The sequence below is a fragment of the Meriones unguiculatus genome, chromosome X (genome assembly GCF_030254825.1).
Source record: "Meriones unguiculatus strain TT.TT164.6M chromosome X, Bangor_MerUng_6.1, whole genome shotgun sequence".
Taxonomy (NCBI): domain Eukaryota; kingdom Metazoa; phylum Chordata; class Mammalia; order Rodentia; family Muridae; genus Meriones; species Meriones unguiculatus.
In genome coordinates, this window is record NC_083369.1 from 124,424,919 (window position 1) to 124,448,489 (window position 23,571).

The following is a 23,571-nucleotide window of genomic DNA, read 5'->3' on the forward strand; positions in this document are numbered from 1 at the left end:
CTTGGATTGCGTCAAGTCTCCAAATTAAGGGAAGAAAAAAAAAAAATGACCCTGCATCCAGAATGGAAAAAAAGAAAAAAGAATGGGAGACTTAATCAGTTATTAAGATAAAATACACAAATACTTCAGTGCATGAGGAAAGAGAAATATGTATGTGTGTGTGTGTGCACATGTATGTCTTTGTGTTATATGAGAGTGAGGGTACACATATGTGGTGGTGCACATGCCTGTGTGCTATACAGAGGCTAGAGGAAAACATTGGATGTCCTGCTTTATTGCTTTATTCCTTGCTCCCTTGAGACAGGGTCTCTGTAGAACCTGAAATTTGCCATTTTGTGTAGCCAACAGTCATTTCGTCTACCTGTCTCTGCCTCATCCCACCCCACACTGGGGTTAAAATATACCACCACATCATTTCCAGTTTTTACATAGATGCTATGCTGGAAACCCAAACCCAGGTCCTTGTTCTTGTATAGCAAGCATTGTACTCAGCCATTTCTCCTGCTCAAAGAGTAATATTTCAGGATTCTTCATTTTGGGGGTTTGTAATATTGTATTCCTGAAAGAATTCTTTAACAGAGAGTTTCATATGTAGGTGTTCCTAATGATTGAAATGCTTGGGTGGTTTCAAAGAATTGATGTGTAACCCAAGACTAGAGAATATTATTTTCACTAGTCTACTGCAAAATATAAAAATGAAAACTATAATGAGTTTTTCATGAAGCTGAATTTGTTTGACTGGAAAGAATGTTCTTTATTCTGAGAGTATCGATTTCTTAAAATTTGAGTTTTAAAATGTTCCTGTAACTTACAAACAACATGAATCACACATTGTTTAGATTTTGTTATTTTTCACACAAATCTTTCTTGACAAATTCAGAAGTTAGTAATCTTAATTATATGTATGTGCATAATTTTATTTTATTCATCTCTAAAATCCCGAAATTTAGGAACTGTGGACATAATGGGAACTGTTCTCATTAATTCTCCAGAGGTGTTTGCAACATCCCTGATTGAGAGTTGAGAGCATAATTTGTAAGTCATCAGGCTTTCTAGAAAGGCAAGCACGCAGTGTAAAAGAATTGAAAGGTGTCATCCACCCAAAGAGCATCAGACCCCTCCGATACCTTTTTCTCAGAGGCGGGACCTGGGGCATCAACCCGCATGCAATCAGACATGCTCTTCTCTGGGTCCAAAGCGGCTGACCCTGAGTGCAGTGCTTAGCCTCGCATCCTGAGCGTATCATTTTAGCTTTTTATGGTATCCAACCATGCTTGGGGAGAATGTCCTGCTTCAATGGCTGTAAAGGCCTGAATGATCATGGCTGCATCACACTGTTGTGAGACTCTAATCTTGCCTGATGCGTCTAAAACAAAAAGGGGGAACTGTAGAGAGCTGCGGAATGCTATGCCTTAAAGATGGAGCTGGTTTCCGCCTTCCACCTTCCCGATGGTGAGTGCTCTCTGTCACGAACAACTCCACATTTGGCTAAGGCCGAGGATCTGGCTTGCTTCCATGTATGTGGACCTATCTGCATTGCCCCCGTGGCACGCCTGGGTTGGCTACCCAGAGGCTATTTAAGCTGTGGGCTGGCTTTCCCCGGGGTCCGAGGATTGTTCAATGTTCCTGAATAAACTGCATTGAAAAAAAAAAAAAGAATCAACAAAAAAAAAAAAAAAAGAATTGAAAGGACTAGAAGGAAGATGGCTATGGCTAGAAGAGCAGGTATTTACCAAACCTTGAACTACAAGATGAAGTTTCATAAGAGGATATTCAAGACAAACATAAGATGTAAGAATGGCAAGATAGCTCAGAGATTAAAGGCAATTGCCACATAATCCTAAGAACCTGCATTCAATCCCTAGAACCCAATTATAGGTAGAAGGAGAGAACTGACTCCACAAATATGTCCTTTGACTTCATCACATGCACTATAGCATGGCCCCACACAGAATTTTATTTTGTTTTTAAGAGATTGCAAAGAAACCCAAACCAGTTTGTTAGCTTGTTTTCCATTGTACAAGAGCCAAGCCTTATCCTGCTTCAACTTTCCTAATAGGCAGAAATAAACATCCAGTGATCTACAAAGGCATGGCAGATGCTGGTGGAATTTTGTATGCACTGAGCAAAACTTTGGGAATGTGTGTTCATAAGAAGTCTTATAATTAGTCCAGCATTATTTTGCAGTTTAGCCAGGCTTCCTTAGAAATATAAATTCTTTCTTTGCTATACTGCCTATAAAAATCTTCCAAAGGATCTGTATAGAGAGTAGGGAGTAAGGACTGAAGTCAGAAACTATCTACTATTAAACCATAAATTTGACGTGTGTAATGCCTTTATTAAGCATCAAAGATGAGAAACTTCTAAGGTTTCTAGAATTTTATAAACAGGCCTAAGCCTCAGGGTCAGTCACCTGGCATTATGCCAACTGGCTCTCTCACAAAGCAATAGTACAGTGACAACAGGTACATTGTAGGATTCCAAACATGAGTACAATAATCTGAAAAGAAACCTCTCTGGCAATCTAATTTGAGTGTCTGGTGCCTTTCTAGGTTTGTCCTTTAAAAATAACTCTTTTGAACCCATCACACTTCACAACAACCAGACTGGATACTGTCCTTATTTTCTTGGAATGAGATTATAGAAAATGGTTAACACAGTACCTAGAACATTATAAGAATCCAGTAAGTGACCATGGTAATGTAATAATTGATGACACAGTGTCCTATTTGCATTTTTGTATCTAAACTACAATATTATTTTGCCTTACTCATTTCTTCAACACTTGGCAAAGAGCTGGCACCAAAATTTAGAGTGAATATGAGACAAATTAGATAGATTTTCCTCTTTCTAGAGAACCAAAGTAGGACTTAAATACTGTTAAAGTGTTATAGAATGGTTTTAAAATACTATCAATAAGCCTGTAATAAGCCTTTACTGGGAGCACTCCTTTAATGATTATTTTGGGATGGAGCAATATGTTCCTCAAATTGACAGCTGTTAGACCTTCTCTGGTGCCATAGCTTCTTTGATCAAAGTACTACCAGATAAGCAGCCAGACAAATTTCCCTCCTACCAACACTATCCACTTCATATACTCCATGGACACTTTAAATAAGCTATATGGCAATCCTAGATGCTTGCTGCTTAAGTAAAACTCTGGTCCAGAGAGGACTATCTGTATCATGCCTGTTTTAAACAGCCTACAGTAGACTTTTTGCCATAACAAGCCTTTGTAAACCATAGATAACTCCAAAGCAATTTCTGCCCAAGCAGGAAGAGACACATTTTCCCTGGATGCTCAGGAGAAGGCCTGTGAGTGGTACAAACACATTTGCTAATTAACCTGAGGGACTCCTGTGATGGGAATAAGCATGCTTCACATTTGCCTGAGTACTAGTGCCACTATTGTTCCAAGCACACCCCTTCATTTTCAATAAAGTGTACTCTGATTGGTGCCAGTCCCCTTGGAAAATCCCTTTTCTAGTTATATAAATGGATTGTTTGACTCACTCTTAAAGTAAGTCTAGAGACACCATCTTATGCAGTTCCCTGGTGTTACATCATTCAGCCCAATAAAGGCTTCCTTTGAGTGGTACATTCTTTTTTAATTAAATTTTTATTTCTATATTAATTACAGTTTATTAAATTTCTATCCCAGCTGTAGCCCCCTCTCTCATTTCCACCCAATCTCACCCTCCCTCCCTCATTTTCTGCCTGCCCCTCTCCAAGTCCACTAATATGGGAGGTCCTCCTCCCCTTCCATATGACCCTATGAGACCTTATCAGGTCTCATCAGGACTGGCTGCATTGTCCAACTCTGTGGTCTGGCAAGGCTGCTCCCTGCTCAAGGAGGTCAAAGAGCCAGCCACTGAGTTCATGTCAGAGATAATCTCTGTTCACCTTACTAGGGAACCCACTTGGACACTGAGCTGTCATTTCTTTTGAGCAGGGGTTCTAGGTTATCTCTGTGCATAGTACTTGGTTGGAGTATAGTCTCAGAAAAGCCCCCTTGGCCCAGATTTTTTGGTTCTGTTGCTCTCCTTGTGGAGCTCTTGTCTTCTACAGGTCTTACTATCTCCCCCTTCTTCCATAAGATTCCCTGAACTCTGCCCAAAGTTAGGTTATAAGTCTCAGCTCTGCTTTGATACACTACTGGGTAGTCTTTCAGAGGCCCTCTTTGGTAGGCTCCTATCCTTTTTCCTGTTTTCTCCTTCTTCCAATGCCCATCCTGTTTGTCTTTCTGAGTGAGGATTTATCATCTTACCCAGGGTCCTCCTTCTTGCTTAGCTTCTTTAGGTGTGCAGATTTTAGTATGTTTATACTATATTATATATCTAGTATGAGTGGTACATTCTCGACTCAGTAAGGAATCTGCTGGTAACACAAAGAGGAGAGAATAAGACAGTAGCAGCAGCAGCAGCAATTAAGAGAGCAACTGAAGACTTCCAGAAAATGGTGAAGACAGAAAAAATAAAGAAGAGAGATGCCAAAGAAAAGCCAAAGATGAGAACCTGAAGGCCCTGTTCAGTAGAAGAGTGCCAGAGAGTTACCAATCTTAAGGGTTAAGGGCTTTGGATACCCTGAACCCAAAAGGTTTGTATATGCCACAAAGCCTGAGGATATCAAGTCTTTGGACCTGAATATTATAACAGTTGCCATTATAGAGCTGTGGGTCCCAGTATGCAAGACCTTTTAAAACTCAGCGGTGCTGTCTGATTCTGCTGTCTGTTGTCACCACCATCTGTTGCTGCTGTTACCCACGGGTGACAATAGCTGCCATGTGCTAGAGGCACTGGTGGCAAAAGCCAAGAGCAATAAGCCTCCAACTTGAATGGCTAGAACCATACGTGTGTAGTTTCTAAAGCCCAGACCAATGTGTCCTACCTCTCAGGGTGTAGATCTCTAAAACTGGGTCTTCAGTGTCAGCCTTTCAGCCTTGGGTGCTCAAGGGCCCAGAACTACCAGAAGGAAAATGTCCTCCTTGCCTACCCACAATTCTTATCCTGCTAGAGCAAAGGACCTCAAGCCAACAGATTAGTAACACATTGACAGTTGGATAATTGGATAACAGCATAGACATGACTCTTCTGCTCATTTCCACTCACTGGCCCAGATAAGTACAATAGTATATGATATTACCAAATTTGGGGATTGCAAGTTGCTAAGTAGCAGGAATGCTTAATTCTACATTGAAAAATGACTAGAAATCATGTAGTAGATCCTCAGCTCTTGCTCTCAGCAGAAAGCTTGCCCAACTAATGCAGAATTGGCAGAATTTCCAATTTCAAAAGGAAGCATACCAACCAATATTTTATGACTTACCCAGCCATGCTGTAGGGAATGGATGGCAAAATAAGAAATAATAAAAGCAAAATTGAATAGAGAATTTTTTGTCAGATGAACTTTGGAGGAATACCTTGACCTTTTCCATACTCTTTTGTGTATGGTTTCAAATCCCTTTTAGGTGTTTGAGTTGGGAATAGTAGGAGGCAATAATACATATGTTGGCAGTACTCCTCAATCTAAGCTAGGAGCCAAGAAAAGGGAAGGAATTTCTTTTGTTTTCTATTCCCAATGTGTTTTAAATTTCACTTTGATTTTTCACATTCCAAAATACTCATCTCACCGCTTTTCCCCATTGGCATTGGAAATGCAGCTCTACATTGTAACTTAATGGTTAAATATAAACAAAAGAATAATGAACGAGATGGGAGCCTTTGAAAATATCATGAGCAACCTGCCCTCCAGCAAGCCCTCTTGGGCAGTTTAGCCTATGACATGCCTGAGGTATTGAACTAAAGGGAGGTTATCTCACTCTATCTTTAACCATATGTCATGAATACATTTGCTTTTAAATGAATTTATAAAATATTAATGCAATCATACTAAGCTGCAGAGTGGTGAGTGCATCTCTCAGGATTTATATTATCCTATGTATTTGTTTGCCTCCATTTATTAGTAGACAGTACATGAAGACAGGCATTTCCTTCTCGGTGGAAGCAGCTGAACTTGTTTAATGAAGTGATATTTCTGTAATCTGTGGTAAGGTAGAGTTGTGAGTGACAGAGTTATATGAATAACAATGAGGAGGCAGTCAGAACAATAAAAGGAAGACAAACATTTCCATAGCAGGGGGAAATATATGGAGTTGTTTAGGTAGCATACAATCTAATCTGATCTTTTTCTAAAGAAAATTAACAGTTTGTAAATGAGTAAGATAATGTTAACAATTTTTTCAATATCTTCTGCACAAGGAATCAAATTTTCAAACACACAAACTGCATTCTGAATCAGAGTGCTAGAATTCTGTTGCATAGCAAGACAGATGCTCAGAGATCTTAAGTTCTCCAAGATGAAAAGGGAAACAAGACACCCTCCCTAGCCGCTGTGTAGAGCCTAATCTAGAGAGGGCTTGTCACAAATGTTTGTGGACTCTAATAGTAAATGTATGAATTAGTGCATTTTTCAATGTGTGTTTCAAAACTGGCATGGAAGAAAGAATACTTATCCATGAGAACTGTCATGCCAGAGGTCTTCATACCTGCTTTGGTTTTCTATTGTTTAAGCTGAATTTCATTATATGCCCTAATGTTTACTAAAAAGGAAATGGAAGCATAGAGATATAAAAAATTTTCTTCAAGGTCATATACTATTGAGTACAAAAGAGTAAAGTTATAAGAGCCTCAAGAAAGAGAGGATGTATGTAGGTGTACATGCATGTTAGATGAGGTTTAAAAGTAAGTGTTTTTATAAAATAAAATCGCTCTTGGGAGAAACTTTTTGCTCTTCTTAAACCTTTCTAGGGCATTAGCACCTCAGGGAAAGAGACATTAGAAGAGGAAGGTAGCCTAGCCTGCATGGCTTCTCTCTGCAGAAGGGGATGTCAAGTATTCCCTTGCCCATCCACCCAGACACAGTGTTCCTTCAATACTTCGCATGTTGGAGCTAAAGTCCTGCTCATGTTGGGACCACAACCTATCTGTTGTTTATTTCTGCCTCCTCCCACATCTTAGAACCAACTAAGAACCTCAGAATCACTTTATGGACATCAGGACAGGTGTTATTCCGCTGAACTCTGTGTCTAGTATGATTCATCTGCCCCTTCTTCACCACAACAACATTTTTCGATGCTTTTTCTTTGTTTGCAGTACACTGTATGTGTATCTATAGTGAAATAAATATGGGAAATGGGAAGTCAAATTTGGGGAAGTCCCTTCTCTCAAAGAAACTGAACTTTTTTCTTTTTTTACAGAAACAATTCAGTGAATTTAGGTGAAATTAGGACTGCTCTTAGATCCAGTCAAAGGAGGCCCTTGCTCTGAGCCTGTACTTCATTCAAGATGCTCCAGGCTATGGAAGACTTACCTTGAGATTTTCTAAGTATCTCTTTCTAGTCCTGAACACTGGCCAAGACTTCAGTGCCATAAGATCAAGTACCAATTCCAGAGCAGGATTTGTCTTTCTACCCACCAAAAACACCTTTCTTGAAAATTGTTTAAATTTTTCTTCCATGTCAGGGACTGATCAGAACTCGCAGTGTTACCTGACAATCTCACTCTAGGCCTCTATGGGCTCCAGTTTCTATTTACCTCATTCCTCTATCCCATAGTGAAATCAACTAGATACCTCTATAAGCTTTAGAACATATGCCTATGAATCCTCCTAGAGTCTTGTTTCCAGGAGAATTGTCTGTCAAGTAAATCACTGCAGTGGCAGTTGTATGTTTTTACAATGGATTGCATGAGATTTTGCCATCAGAATGCTGTTGATGCTGATTAGGGATGAGTCAATTTGTATACATAGATAAACCCCACAAACACTGTTTGGGTATCCTCACACTTCCCACAGTCACATCTCTATGTGAAACAAAAAGTAGTGCAAATAAAATTCAGTGGTAAAAAGTTTGAACAGATTTTAGAGACAGAGTTAAGAATGCAGCAGAACTGGCTGCAAAGTCCTCCTCTGTGCAGCCAGTCCTGAAGACACCTGATAAACCAGTATCAGATGGAAGGGGAGGAGGTTCTCCCCTATCAGTGGACTTAGAAAGGGGCAGGGAGGAAATGAGGGTGGGATTAAGAGGGAAAGAGGAAGTGGGATACAGCAGGGATACAAAGTTAACAAACTGTAACTAATATTAAAAAAAATAAAAATTAAAAAAAAACATACAATCCAAAAAAAAAAATAAGAAGAAGAAGAATGTAGCAGAATAATCTAAAAAGAACTCTTCAACTGTATGAGACTTAAGCCTTGAAGCACAGAGAGAATTCAGAGCACCACAGGTGATTCCATCCCAGGATAACAACACGTACAAAGACACACAGAGTAATTGCTGGTTGAGCCAATTTCTGTTGTGTACTATGCTAAGCACATTTCATTCATCATCCTGTTCACTCCTCATAACTCCCTATACGGCAGGAGATATAAACCATATTTTACAGCTGAGAAAATGGAAGTTCATAATGCTAAGCAAATGATAGAAGAAGATTCTAAGTCTCCTTGATCACCAAAAGCATATACTGTTATCATCACACTGTAAAAGGAAAGATAAGTTACAAATGACAGCAAGAAGTCTTGTCAAAGTGGAGCCGAGGATGTGTACTGGAAGCTGATGGAGATGTGATCCTTTGACAAGGCACAGCAATGTTAGAAAAGATGCTGAATATAAAACAGACATGAAAAGACTACTTAAGTAGACTGAGATCAAACAAAATGAAAGAAATGTGCACAGCTCTATGATGATTAAGATGGAGAATGTTAACCATAAAGAGGCATTTGCTTGGTTTGTTTTTGCCTCTGTCTTAGAAAGACCTTTTGATTTGATATTAATAATGTAACATTTGGCCTCCATTTGACTTTGTCTGCTATCATTTATTGTTTTTATCTACTTTTTCAGACTTCGATCCTGCCCTTGGAATGATGACTGGAATACCGCCGATAACTCCAATGATGCCTGGTTTGGGAATAGTACCTCCACCAATTCCTCCAGATATGCCTGTAGTAAAAGAGATCATACACTGCAAAAGCTGCACTCTTTTCCCTCCCAGCCCAAGTAATAGCCTAGTTCTTTGCCTATTTAAGCCACAGCGTCTCAGAGTTTCTTCTCTTTCAAAAGACTACGTAAGGGCTTCATGGAAGCTTCACCTAGAAAAGAGAAATAGATAATTGTTGTCTTGCTGAGCAAGGCTGCATTTTATGTACAGAACAGTAGATATTTGTTTGCTGGTTACAGTACATGTGTTTTAATATACCTAATGCCATCTGATGGGGAGTTCAAGTGTGTTAGTAGAGAAGGAGGCATGCAACACAAATTGCTCAACACTATCATTTATAGTCTTTCTTTTTATAAATGATCCATATACTAGCAATGGTAGAGACTAAGTATGATTTGAGCCCATTTGAAGCCCATACCCATGAGAAAATGCATCTAGTGCTAATAAGCCTCCATTGCTACCAGCCAGTCACACCCATATAGGAATGATCTAGAGAATCCAGCTTGCTAGTATAGTCTTCCTTTAGCACATCTATAGTATTAAGATGGCTATTTCAGGTAAAATTTAGTAGCATCAATCCACTTCAACTTTTTTTCAGATCCATTTTTATAATGATTAGAGGCTATTCTTACATATGACCCAAGCCTCCTTAATGTTTTTCCTAGTATCCTGGTGGTATTGTATAGCATATCAAGGAAGCTGCTTCTGCAGTACTAAGATTAGAGTTGTTAGTTAAAAACACCCATCTGGGTATTTAGATCATAGATCAAATAAACTAGCCTCATCAAGATAAATAGGAATCTTTCATGTGTGTCTTTGGACAAATATTTCATTTTCTACCATAAACAGGAATCAGTTAATCGTGAATCAGATTCTGCCAGGACCCCAGAGTCTATGTACTATAACCTGCTCATAAATAAGAGGGTTTCAGAATCTTTCAGAGTTGGTTTGACAGTCCTCTTGTCCGGTTTTGTAAGTGAAAAATGAGCTTAATGTTTTTTGATGTTTTAACTGGGCTGTTAACAAAGTATATCTCTTCACACCAATAAGAAACCTAGGAGGACAGCATCTAAGAGAACTGTATTTTAAAAAGAGTATTTTGTTCCAAAGGGAATTAGAGAATAAAGTATAAAGTTTTTTTTTCCTTTTCCTTTTTTATTTAATTATTTTAATTTTTATTAATTACAGTTTATTCACTTTGTATCCCCCTGTACCTCCCTCCCTCCTTCCCTACCAATCCCACCCTCCCTCTTCCCCACCCATGTCCCTCCCCCAGTCCTCCTCCCCTTCCTCTGATTCAAGTCTATCAGGGCTCATCAGGAGTGGCTGCATTGTTTTCTTCTGTGGCTTTGTAAGGCTGCTCCCCCCTCAGGGGGAGGTGATCAGAGAGCAGTCCAATCAATTCCTGTCAAAGACAGTCCCTGTCTCCATTACTATGGAGGCCACTTGGATACTGAACTGCCATGGGCTACCTCTGTGCGGGGATTCCAGGCAATCTCCATGACTGGACTTTGGCTGGAGTATCAGTCTCAGAAAAGACCCTTGTGCCCAGACTTTTTGGATGTGTTGCTCTCTTTGTGGAGCTCCTATCCTTTCCAGGTCTTACTATCTCCCATTTCTTTCTTAAGATTCCCTGCACTCTGCCCAAAGTTTGGCTATGAGTCTCAGCATCTGCCTCGATACCCAGCAGGGTAGAGCCTTTCAGGGGCCCTTTGTGGTAGGTTCCTGTTCTGTTCTCTGTTTTCTTATCCTTCTTGAAAGCTTAACTGATTTGAAGGAATAAGAATTATTCAGACCATCCAGAGACAGAACTCAAAAGTAAAGAATAGGAAAATACTACATGCAGAGAAACTCCAACATTCAAAGAAAGAAAGAAAGAAAGAAAGAAAGAAAGAAAGAAAGGAAGGAAGGAAGGAAGGAAGGAAGGAAGGAAGGAAGGAAGGAAGGAAGGAAGGAAGGAAGGAAGGAAGGAAGGAAGGAAGGAAGGAAGAAAAGAAAGAAAGAAAGAAGGAAAGAGAGGAAGGAGAGGAGAGGAGAGAAGAGAATAGAAGGGAAGAGAAGAGGAGAGAAAAGAAAAGAAAAAGGGGGCTAGGTTCTGTGGGTAAAGTGTTTACAAGACAAGCCTGAGGACCTTAGTTCAGATCGACAGCACTACCTAAAAGATGGGTGTGATATGACCTGTGAATATCCCCATCACTACGAAACGGAGACTGGCAGATCCCAGTGGCTTGTAACCAGTTGGTAAGCTTCAGGTTCAGTAAGAAACCCCATCTCCCAAAAGGCAGACATTAAGACACTAATAGAGGAGCATCAATTTCTAAAACACACACACACACACACACACACACACACACACACACAACGAGCCTGCATGAAATTTTGTGTATTTCTTACCAGCAACAGTCCTCAGAATACTTCATTTGTGTCTGGTGTTTACATTTCTTCTCCTCTTATCATTTAAATCCTTTTTTTGATACTTTTGCTTTTATATCTCTATCAACATGTCCCTCATTTAAGACAACAACCCTCAATACCCAGTGAACAACTATCTTTTCTTGTTTATGTTCAACTCTCAGCTCTGTCACTAATGAGCTTGGAGACCCTGACCAGCCATCTAACTACTTGTGTCTCAGTTTCTTTATCTTTAAACTAAGGATATCAGTCAGATTAGCCTATATTATCTCCAGCTTTACTAAGCTATAAAACTATGATTACTACATTTTAAAAAGTTAGCATTATAAGTATTTATCTAGGTTAAACTCCTTTAACTAGACTAGAAAATCAAAAGAGGCTTGGCTCATACTATATAGAGCTTTTTACATTTGCTGGACAGGCAGCCAATGTACCTTAACAGTTAAGCACTTGGTTTCTCAAATAATACAGGCTTTCCTCAGTTTTCTACCTCTTTTTAGCCATGAGATTTGGTAAGTAACTGAACCTCTCAGATCTAGAGCAGGCAACATAAGACCTAATCTAAAACTTCAGTGGAATTGACTAAAGGAAAGCAGACAAAGCACTGGGCTCTTATTTCTAGAATTTGGAGTATAGCAAGAAATAGCTCCCTGCAGCACACATACTTTTTCCACTGGTTAGCTATCAAAGATTTACTGATTCTCTGTTAGTGGTTTTTTCCAGTGAGAGAAGAGACTAATACCACCTCTAAGGAGGTCAGTTTTATCAAGATTTTTCACTTCATCTATAATTCCTTCTGTATGAGCAGGTTACATTTTTTAATCTTTTGGAAGTTACAGTGAATGAAGAATGAATGATGAATTGTCATTTGCTGTCTGTGTGTCTGTGTACAGACACATGTGAAAATACCCATGAGCCAGAAATATATATTTTACCATTTCAAAATAGAACCCATTTTGCCTCTGAAGGCTGGATTCTATAAAGAGAATTAAAATAAATGAGTAAATTGAGCATTAATAACAATTTGTCAGCCTTCTGACTATTTTCAATTAGCTCGGATTACTTTAAACATGCATCTGACCCCTACTGATTGTCTAGAAGGCCTTCACTCTTGGGCTGTCTAATAAAATCTACTCACAGTCTTCCCATTTTCTATATTCTGACAAACCAACTGAGTGTTCCCTGATGCTTCCCTGAAAAGCAGGATGTTATGCAAATAGTATTTGAGTCCTCTGTGGTGCTCTCTGCCTCCCTTCTCAAAGACCAGCAATTCTGATCTTACTAATACTGATAGCCTTAACACAGCACCCCAGAGTGGCTGCTTGGATGTAATTAGAATTGCTAGAAGCCCCTCCTTCTTCATTACCAAAGATTAGTTCTTTATTCTCTCAATTATCTTGAATCTATACATGAATTTTTCTTTGTTTCCATACTGAGTGATAATTTAGGCACTTCAGGGCCTAGCACTTTACCTGATGAATATGTAGAGTTTAAATTTGTTCGCCTGTGGGGTTCTCATTGCTGTGCAGTGGGATTAGAAAATTGGGCTTAAACAACAAAGGCATTGAACTATTAATTAAAGAACAGATAATATCCATTAATGAAGACAGTACTTATAGGCATACACTTAAATCTCAGCAACTGCTATCAAAGAGGTCATCTATATTTACTTAAGGAAGATAGATACATCCCTGGCATTTTTAATATTATTGTAAGTGGGTTTTATGCTCCATTACTTAGTAGACGTTACCATAGAAGAATCACAGCATGTGAATAATAGCTTCATCACAAAATTTTAAACCCCACAAGTGTAGTGAGGGGGTGAACATTTGCATTCTGGATATTATATATAACTTCCAGAATAACCACATATTCCTTTGTGTGCCAGGAGGCATAAAGTAAATTCAAGTCACGTAATGAATGTGATATTTGCTTTACAATATATTATTTACCATGCAGCTCCTTTAACAGTACATTCCAGAAGCCTTTCTTATTCTAAAATAGGTCATTGTTCTAGAGCTTTTTGTTTGGAAATAATTCTATCTAAAGAGATGGTCTTGAAAATTCATTACTTGTATATACAGTGGCTGAGTTGTATTCTGTAGCCAAAACTGCCTGCATCTTCATGGCCATAAATTCCTCAATCTCAGATTTATCTGGGGAAATCAACAGGGTTTGTATTTCACAAGTCTGTAACTGATCTTTGCTACTTTGTTAATTCCTTTTTCTGCCAACCTTCTCCATTCTTTTTCCACCCTTTTAATCCCCAACACTAGATAGGAGAAATAAAAAGGATAGAGAGGAACAGGGGTGACATTATCATTAGACTACTTCATACTGATTAGGGTAAGTTTGATCTTTATCATCAGGATATTTAGTTTCTTCCTCTTCTCGTTTCTTTCTCCTGACTACTTAAGAGAACCGCCCAACAGCATCCAACCAGCAACCCCCCTGCCTCTAAGGACCTAGCATTTATCTACCCTCTGAAAAGTCCTCAGAATTCCAAAGGTCACACAAGTGCAGAAACCATCTGCAGCTGGCAAAACCACACCTCTGATAGAGCATGAGGCAAGTCATAGTCAGCTGCTTTGAAGCAGTCCCACATCCCTATACCTGGGAGTAAAACTAAAATGTATTCTTTTTTTCATATTCGTAAAATATCTCTTAGCATTTTAAATTAAATATTTATTTTTTTATATTAATTACAGTTTATTCACTTTGTATCCCAGCTGTAGCCACCTCCCTCATTCCCTCCCTCTCCCACCCTTCCTCCCTGTTCTTCTCCCATGCCCCTGCCCCAGTCCACTGATAGGGGAGGTCTTCCTCCCCTCCCATCTGATCCTAGCCTATCAGGTCTCATCAGGACTGGCTGCATTGTCCTCCTCTATGGCCTGGCAAGGCTGCTCCCCCCTCACAGGGAGGTGATCAAAGACCCAGCCACTGAGTTCATGGCAGAGACAGTCCCTGTTCCCCTTACTAGGAAACCCACTTGGACACTGAGCTACCATGGGCTACATCTGTGCAGGGGTTTTTGTTTGGAGTATCAGTCTCAGAAAAGACCCCTGTGGCCAGATTTTTTTGGTTCTGCTGCTCTCCTTGTGGAGTTCCTGTCCTTTCCATGTCTTACTATCTCCCCCTTATTTTATAAGATTCCCTGCACTCTACCCGGAATTTGATTATGAGTCTCAGCATCTGCTTTGATACACTACTGGGTAGAGTCTTTCAGAGGTCCTCACTGGTAGGCTTTTCTCAGGTTTCCTGTTTTCTCTTTCTTCCAATGTCCATCCCATTTGTCTTTCTGAGTGAGGATTGAGTTAAAAAAAAAAAAAACTAAAATCTAAAATTCTTAATAACAAGTCCAAGTCTTTACTACCACTGCACTCCAGGTGTGTGGTAGGGTATTGAAAAGGCCCAGCTTTGGCGTTATGAGACCTGGATTTAATAATAAGTATTAACATTGTAGTGACTCCTGTTTATTAGGAAGGCAAGATGAGCTAGGTAGGGTTTGTACTATATCCAATATGGATAATATATCAATAGTCATACAAAAACAAATCCATTTAAGGTAGGGAATGGAGCCCTCATTTAAAAAATTGAGAACAGAAATTTTCACAGTCTGTGTAACTTTGTCATGGTAACACAGATAATGAGTAAGCTTTACATATAGGTTTTTTTGTTCCAAGTTTAAGGTGTCTTTATTTAACATGATGTCCTTGAATGAGACACTCCATTAAGCCAAGATTTTTTTCTCTGTAATATCACAAGTTTAGAATGCTCATTAGCTTTCATCCCTACCTACATACTGAGTCTGCCTGATAAGCTTCAAAAACATGCACAGATATACCACCTTTAACTAATTATGTCAGCCTTATTGGTGTGGGGCCCAGTATTATTTGCTTAACTCCCAAGTTGATTCTTTCATGCTAGTAGAGTTAAGAATAACTGGAATTATGATTGTGACACAATTTTCCAGTTGTTAAAAACTCAAAGCCTAAGTCTAAAGCAATTATCAACCCCTTTCTTACCTTTCTACTAAATGACAACCTCACTTAGTAGCGAAAAGTAGGATAGTTCAGACTCCTGCTCACTCAATAATGTTCTCTTTCCCTCTAAGCCTCTCATATGAAACACACAGCAAAAAATAAAATAAAGTTATCCCTTCTTCCTCATTATCAACTAAGTATGTGGGAAATGTCATCATTAGAAACTCCATCTTCTCAACCACCCTGGAAAGATGTGCAGCTGTAAGACAATGGGCATATTACTAGTCAAGGAAGCTCCCAAATCTACAGCTTTCTAACTTGGATAAGACTCAGGTAGACACTTCATTCTGATCTGTGAGTGAGATGTATTTATTTTCACAGGGGAGCTGTACTCCCTGATTGTTGAGCTCTTCAAATCTTGAGCTTGGAAAATTATTGAAGGATGAATGAGAAGAATGGATTACACAAAATAAACCCTTGCAGACACAAAACAACACCAGAAGAAGAAAAGAAACATGGCCAGCATGCTTTGTTTTGTTTGGCTTTGAACTGTAGGTTTTCACTTAAACATGCTTTGAAACATAGAGTAATAAAGGAGGTGACAGATCCAACAGCCTTTCTGTATACGATGAGTGAAACACATTTTTTTAAACAGAGGGAGAATCATGTCATTAGGGAGTTTTTAATGACCCTCTAGATCAAGATTTATCTCACTTTAGTTTTCTTTTTCTCATTTATTTATTTTATTCTCTTCACATCCCTGTAGCCCCTTTTCTTCACCTCTACCAGTCCCACCCTCCCTCCCTTCTCCCATATGCCATCCACCCCAGCTCATCAAGTTGCATCAAGTCTGAATATGTCCTCTTCCCCTGTCAGCTGCTAAGGCAGTCCTGCCAGGGGGACTTGATCTAAAGGCTAGTAAATGAGTCTATGTCCCATGCAGGCTCACTTCCCTTACTAGAGGACCCACTTGAATCCTAAGCTGCCCATCTGCTACATCTTTGTAGGCGGTCTAGGTCCAATTCATGCATGGTCCTTGGTTGATGCTTCAGTCTCAGCAAAACCCTCTGGGCCCTGGTTAGTTGGCTCAGTTGTTTTTCATGTGGAGCTCCTGTCACTTTTGGGTCCTTTTCTCTTTCCTCCCACTATTCCCAAAGACTTCCTATGCATTGACCAGTGTTTGCCTGTGAATCTCAGCATCTGTTTTGAGGCACTGCTAGGTAGAGTTTTTCCCTTCAGATCATATAAATCTTTTTTTAATCTTTTTCCTGATTTTTAATTTTTTATTTATTATTATTATTTATTACTGTTTATTCACTTTATATCCCAGCTGTAGCCCCCTTCCTCATCTCCTCATGGTCCCACCCTCCCTCCTGCTAATCTACTGATAGGGGAGAACCTCCTCCCCTACTATCTGACCTTAGTCCATCAGGTCTCATCAGGACTGGCTGGATCCTCTTTCTCAGTGGCTTAGTAAGACCACCTTGCCAGGGGGAGATGATCAAAGAGCCAGCCACTGAGTCCATGTCAAAGAGAGCCCCTGTTTCCCTTGCTAGGGAACCCACATGGAAACTGAGCTGCCCATTAGCTACATCTGATCAGGGCGTCTAGGTCCTCTTCGTGCATGGTCCTTGGTTGGTGCCTCAGACCTACACAGATCATATAAATCTTTTGCTTTTAGTTAATGCTTTTTCAGGCAAGCTTAGAGTCTCTGCAGTCTAATGCCGCTTTAAATGCTGCAAGATTGCCTTTGGAGCTCACTATTCAAGCAAGAAATTAGAGGAAGGTCATGTTTGTATTTATATTTCTAAAAATTTGTAAAAATATAAAAGGGATACTTTCTGTTTTGATTTGTTTAACCAAGCCATTCTAACAGCTATAAATGCTTTTTTAAATATTCACCTTGTGATTTTCAAAGTAGTCATGAATTGCTTCTTTTAATAAACATTAGCAGAATGTAGTAATTGCCATCTGAACTAAGCAGATGCTCTATCAGGGACTGTGGGTGAACAGACTCCTGAATATAATTAATTAAACTAAATGGGATTTCCCCTACTTACTATTCTTGATCCAAATGACAAAAATTTACTGGCTTATCACAGCAAAAGTAAGGAATGAAACTAATGAGCTCTAGATGGGACAGCCAGCCAGAATGTGTCTTTATTCCAGTACAATTGCAGGCATTAAATCATTGGATAAAATGCTTTTCAGGTTCATGCAATAAATTTTCTGTAGAACAGAGACAAGCACCATGGAGGCTAACATTTTGGGGAGATAATAGGACTATCTCTGAAAAAGAGTCGGGTTTAAAGAGGTCTTTCCCATGCAAATAATTTTTTTTTAATTTCAGATATTTTTGCCTTTAAATTTAGATCTCCCACCACCTGCAACACGAGAAAGACCGCCAGGGTGTAAGACAGTGTTTGTGGGTGGCCTGCCTGAAAATGGAACAGAGCAGATTATTGTAGAAGTGTTTGAGCAATGTGGAGAGATCATTGCTATCCGGAAGAGCAAAAAGAACTTCTGTCACATTCGCTTTGCTGAGGAGTACATGGTGGATAAAGCCCTTTATCTTTCTGGTAAGTGTTAGCATGTGACGATCATGCTGTTCACAGGGCACAATGCGGAGATCTGTGAGCAAAGTATTTGGGTCATTAGCAGCAGTGTGTAAGTTAAAGGACTCCCTGTACCTTAAGGTATGGAAAAGGCATGTTGCCTCCTCTCCAGCCTTCCTCCTTAAAGCCTCATTAAAATTCTGAACTATCTGTAAAACAACTTTAGATTTTACATGTGGCATTAAAGATGTAGGCAACAGGCTCTGTCTCTGTGTCATATCATAATTCTTCCTACACTCTTGTCCCAACTACACAGTAAATTCTAGGTCCTAGAATGTGCCACAATGTTTTAAATCTATTCCTCTGCTACAGTTACTTTGCCCATGCCAGTCCAACACACACACTTACACATATACACATATACACACACATCTTCATGCCCTTATGCTACAGCTAAAGTATAAAGTCTCTGGAAAGCTTTCTCTAATTTATCTGTCCCATCTTTCCCAAGATGGTTTAAGTACTCTTTCCTGAGTGCTGTGAGAGCACTTGGTACTTTATTCTACTGTGATATCTATTACACCATTCTAGAATGCATGCTTCTGCATCCATCTGATAAAGCAAACCACTGCTAATAGTAATGATGACTGATAGGAAAGACCACCATAGGGAAGAGAAAGATAATGGAAAAGAGAGTGAAAGAGGGATGGAAAGAATACAAATGTTTCGTGTGTGTGTGTTTGCCATGGTCTACATTTAGAAGTCAGGCAACAATTCACCATAGTCAGTTCTCTCCTATCACTTGAGTTTCCAAGCATCAAACTCAGGTCCTTAAGCTTGGCACCAGTTGCCTTTACCCATTGAACCATCTGGCGAGAACATAAAGATTGCTCTTGCAACATGTCTTTGACAAAGTGAAAGGATTTTCTGGTGAATAGTTGTAGTGAGATTGGCCTCCATAGACTTATATGTTTGAATAGTTGGTCCCCAATTGGTGGAATTATTTGAAAAAGATTAAGATGTATGGCCTTGTTGGAAGAGATATGCAACTGAGGTAAGTTTTAAGGTTTGAAAAGCCCATGACCGTGCTTCTCCTGCTTCCTCTCCCTGCTCTCCTACTTGTGTATAAGTATGTAAGTTTTCAGCTACTACTCCAATGTCATGTCTGCCTGCCTGTTGCCATGTTCCCCACCAAGATGGTCAGGAACTCTACCTCTGAAACTGCAAGCCACAATAAACCCTTTGTTCTCTAAGTTTTCTTGGTTGTCATGTCTTATCACAGCAATAAAAAAGTAACTAAGGCAATACCGAAGGGGGAAAAAAAACATATAAGCAAAGTAACAAAAGTGAAAAGCTTTGGCAAACATGCAGAATACCACAAGGTGGTTTGTGTTTTATGCAGACATGAGAGAGGGTTGGAAAATATAAGTTGTTAGCTTACATTGAAGGTATAAGCAACTGGGTTTTTACTCCCCAAGTAATAGTATAGAAGAGAATTTTGAACTAGAAAAGTGACTTTCTCTCATTTCTGTGTGAAAATGCATTAGAGGGAAGAAGAAGTGGAGGTCAGTTTAAAGCCTACTGTAATAGGCCAGGGAAAAGTAATGAGAATTTGCAAAAATGGGCTACTAACATAGGGAAAGAGAAGGAGCATTAGATTAAGAATACAAGTGCTACAGAATCTAACTACTGAAGATTGGACAGCACTTAGCAACAACAATAGAACAGTCCACAATAGATTGCAAAGGTTTAAAAAGCCTTAAATTAAAAAAAAAAGCCTTAAATAGACATAAAAGAAAACATACTATTCAGGAGGCACCCATCTGAACATGATTGAAATCTATTCTCTGTTTACAGTCATTTCCTACAAACATCTGTAGGGCTGCCAAATGAAAGATGACTGACAGTCAGTGTTGTGAAAATAACTAAATTTTGCCCTTTAAAATTGAGCATTTTCCTGGGGAAGGGTCATGGGTGCCACAAAATCTCTTGGATCGGATTATTCTTTTGTTGTAAATTATAAAAGAAAGAGGGGAAACAAACAAAACAACAAAGAAACAATTATAAAAGATGTTGCAGGAATGCAGGAAGAATGATTTTTTGTGGGAATGAAAGCTCCTTTGGGTCTACACAACCCTATAGTGCTCTCATGTTCTCATCTCTTGTGTAATTCATTTGTAGCTCCAGTTTTCTAATAGCTTAGATGATCAGTAAAAGGAATGGGTATGCAAGTAGACTATCCAACTGTAAAGGGTCTTAAACAAGTTTGTTGATAAAATGTTTGTTATTTTTTTTTTTTTAAAAAAAAATATGTGATGAGGGAGTTCCTCCTCCCCTTCCATCTGACCCTAGCCTATCATGTCTCATCAGGACTGTCTGCATTGTCTTCCTATGGACTTGTAAGGCTGCTTCCCAGTCAGGTAGAGGTGATCAAAGAGCCAACCCCTGAGTTCATGTCAGAGACAGTCCCTCTTCCCATTACTAGGGAACCCTCCTGAACACTGAGCTGCCATGGGCTATATCTGTGTAGGGTTATTCTAGGTTATCTTCATGAAGAGTCCTTGGTTGGAGTATCAGTCTCAGAAAAGACCTCTGGGCCCATATTTTTTGATTCTGTTGCTCTCCTTGTGGAGCTCCTGTCCCCTCCATGTCTTTCTATCTTCCACTTCTTTCATATGATTCCCTGCACTCTGCCCAAAATTTGGCTATGAGTCTCCCCTATCATTGGACTGGGGGAGGGGCATAGGAGAAAAAGAAGGGAGTATGGGATTGGGAGGGGATGGAAGAGGGAGCTACAGCTGGGATACAAAGTGAATAAGCTATAATTAATAAAAATTAAATAAAATTTAAAAAAGAAAAAGAGGTGCTTTACTATGACTTGAACTTTTTAATTAATAAAGCCCTGAGGGGTCTATTAATTCACAAAAAAAATGTGGCACCCTTTGTGCTACTAGGTATCATCTATTCTTACACTAATTGAAACATATAGCTATGATATTGATAAACATAATTCAAAATACAATTATATAATCTGTGATATATGATACAGAGTTGAAACCATCACCAGTCATTAAAGAAATTAATATACGATTTATTTCCTAAAGCTTCCCTTGCCCCTCTTTTGTAATTCTCTTTTTCCTTTTATTTCATTGTCAGGAAATCACTCATCTGTTCTTTATCAGATTACTAGGAATTTCTTGGAACTTCTGTAAGTGGGATTATGATCTCATTTGCCCACTGCTTAAATTTCCTTTAACAGTTTTCACAAGTCAGTTTTGGATGACGTCTTTCAGAATTTGTATATTTCAGAAAGAATGAATGTTAGCATTCAGGAAAATAAGGAGGGAAAATGATAAGTTTCAACCCAGCCGGGGCTACATAGCAAGAAACTGTTTCAAAAGTAAGAAAATGACTATTGTTGTTTGAAAAAGATCATTTTCATTATTTTGTTTTCAAGATTATAATATAATTACATCATTTTTCTCTTTATTTTCTCCAAAGCATCGCATATACCTCTTTCTGCTCTCTTTCAAACTTCATTAATTGCCATTAATTGTATATATGAGTATATTTTTAAAAAAACTGCTCAGTGTGTATAATGTTTCTTGTACGTATGTTTTCAGGGCTGACCATTTGGTATTGGATAACCAAGTAGTGGAGCTACACATTGTTGTTATTCTTATAAATAATGCTCTTGAGCTTTTTTTCAGAGATAAAAGCATGAAACTTAGGAAATCTTTGTCCTTTTTTTAATAACTGAAATAATTTTATTCTAGTTTTAGAGTTGCTAACATACTCAGGCAAAAAGAAAGTATAATAAAGTGATAAAAAAAAGTTTGCTGGGCATGGTGGCATACAACTTTAATACGACTTTGGATCCAATATAATGCATTAATTATTTTTGTCAAGACACGCTGATTCCTTAGCAAAATATTGAAGTTTGAAGTCCATAAAATTAACCCAGAATTAATTTTCTTTTTTTCTTTAAACATTTATACTTTAATATACAGTTATTAAAATATAATTACATCACTTTTGCCTTCCTTTTCCTCTTTCCAGCCCTCCCAATGTTTAAGACTCATAACCAAACCTCCGGCAGAATGCAGGGAATCAAAAAAAGAGAGGGGGATTAATATGACCTGGAGAGGACAAGAGTTCCATAAGGACCAAATATATCTGGGCACAGGGGTCTTTTATGAGACTGTTTCTCCAAACAAGGACCATGTATGCATGCAACCTAGAGTTTCTGCTCAGATGTAGCCCTTTGTAGCTCAGTATTCAAATGGGTACCCTAATAAGGGGAACAGGGTCTGTTTCTGGCATGAACTCGATGGCGGGGTCTTTGACCTCTCCCCCCCCACCCAGGGAAGAGCAGCCTTGCTAGGCCACAGAGGAGGACTTTGCAGCCAGTCCTGAAGAGACCTGATAAAACAGGGTCAGATAAAAGGGGAGGAGGTTCTCCCTTATCAGTGGACTTGGAAAGGGGCAGGGAGGAAATCAGGATGGGAGGGTGGGATTGGGAGGGAAAGAGGGAGTGGGATACAACAGGGATACAACATTAACAAACTGTAACTAATATTAAAAAAATAAAATTAAAAAAAGTTTATATATATAAAAAAACAATAATAATCAAAGGAGAAGAATCAGTCAGTTTGAAAGGAGGTAGAGGGTATATGGGAAGAATCTTTGTTCTTTTAAGGGTTGCTTTCTAAGCACTGTTTGGCAGGACAAAAGCAAGCTAAGGGCTAATTTTCCTTCACTAGTAAGGCAAACTTTTCTGATTACCCAGTCTCTATTATGTATGAGATTTTGTCCTCTGTTAAGTGGGGAAAGGAGCTATTTTCAGACATGTGTGAGCTCCAGAGATTACAGCTTCTAACACTCTGATGGTTTCCACTTAGGTGTATAGACATCAGTATCCTGATAAATTATTGTGGCAGTCTCTGAAGATCTCTTCTGCAACACTCTTCAGTTCTTCTCTGTGCAGATTACTTCCTTCTGATACTCTGCATCATGAACTCTTTCTATCATAGTCCTCACAGAATCTCAGGGAAGAACAGCAGGCTATGTCTGAGCTTCCCATTCTGCACAAAGGCCTGGAAAACTTGTCTAGATAGTAGCATGGGAAACATCACAGGGACCACCTCATTTGATTGTTTCCCACTGCTCACTGTCTTAATTGTTCAGTATCTCAAACACCATTGTTTCCTGTGATATAGATATACACACACATTATATATATATATTATATATATATAATGTGTGTGTATAATTTTACTTTTTATGGAGGAGCATAAATGTGACCCTTTGTTGCTTATCCAGGAACAAAGTTTGTATTGGGCATTGCTCAGAAGAAGAGAAGGAAGCTAAGTTGCTTTCCAAATCTAACATCCCCAGCAGATATAAGTTCTGTCTCTACCAGCTGCATAGGGCAAGCTGTTTAACCTCTCTATCTTCTCTGATGTTTATTTTTCTCTTTGGTAAAATGTTTACCCTTATAGTACATGTTGAAACTGAAATGAATATAAGTATTCATCTTAGCTTCTGAAGCACAAAATGTACTTACCAATATCTTGTTTGTCAATTAACTTTGCTTAGGCCAATATAACTGACACAAAAAGTAGAAGT

General features: G+C 38.9%; 1 protein-coding gene across 6 annotated transcripts in view; it reads left to right on the forward strand.

The window, feature by feature from the left end:
- Positions 1 to 23,571, forward strand: part of Enox2 (ecto-NOX disulfide-thiol exchanger 2) — a 319,919-nt gene that overhangs the window by 239,100 nt on the left and 57,248 nt on the right. For all 6 annotated transcript variants that reach the window (XM_060374476.1, XM_060374478.1, XM_060374480.1 and 3 more), the window contains 2 exons: positions 8,897 to 9,052; positions 17,761 to 17,967. In XM_060374476.1, the coding sequence (XP_060230459.1) occupies positions 8,897 to 9,052; positions 17,761 to 17,967 (363 nt within the window). The remainder of the gene's footprint in view (positions 1 to 8,896; positions 9,053 to 17,760; positions 17,968 to 23,571) is intronic.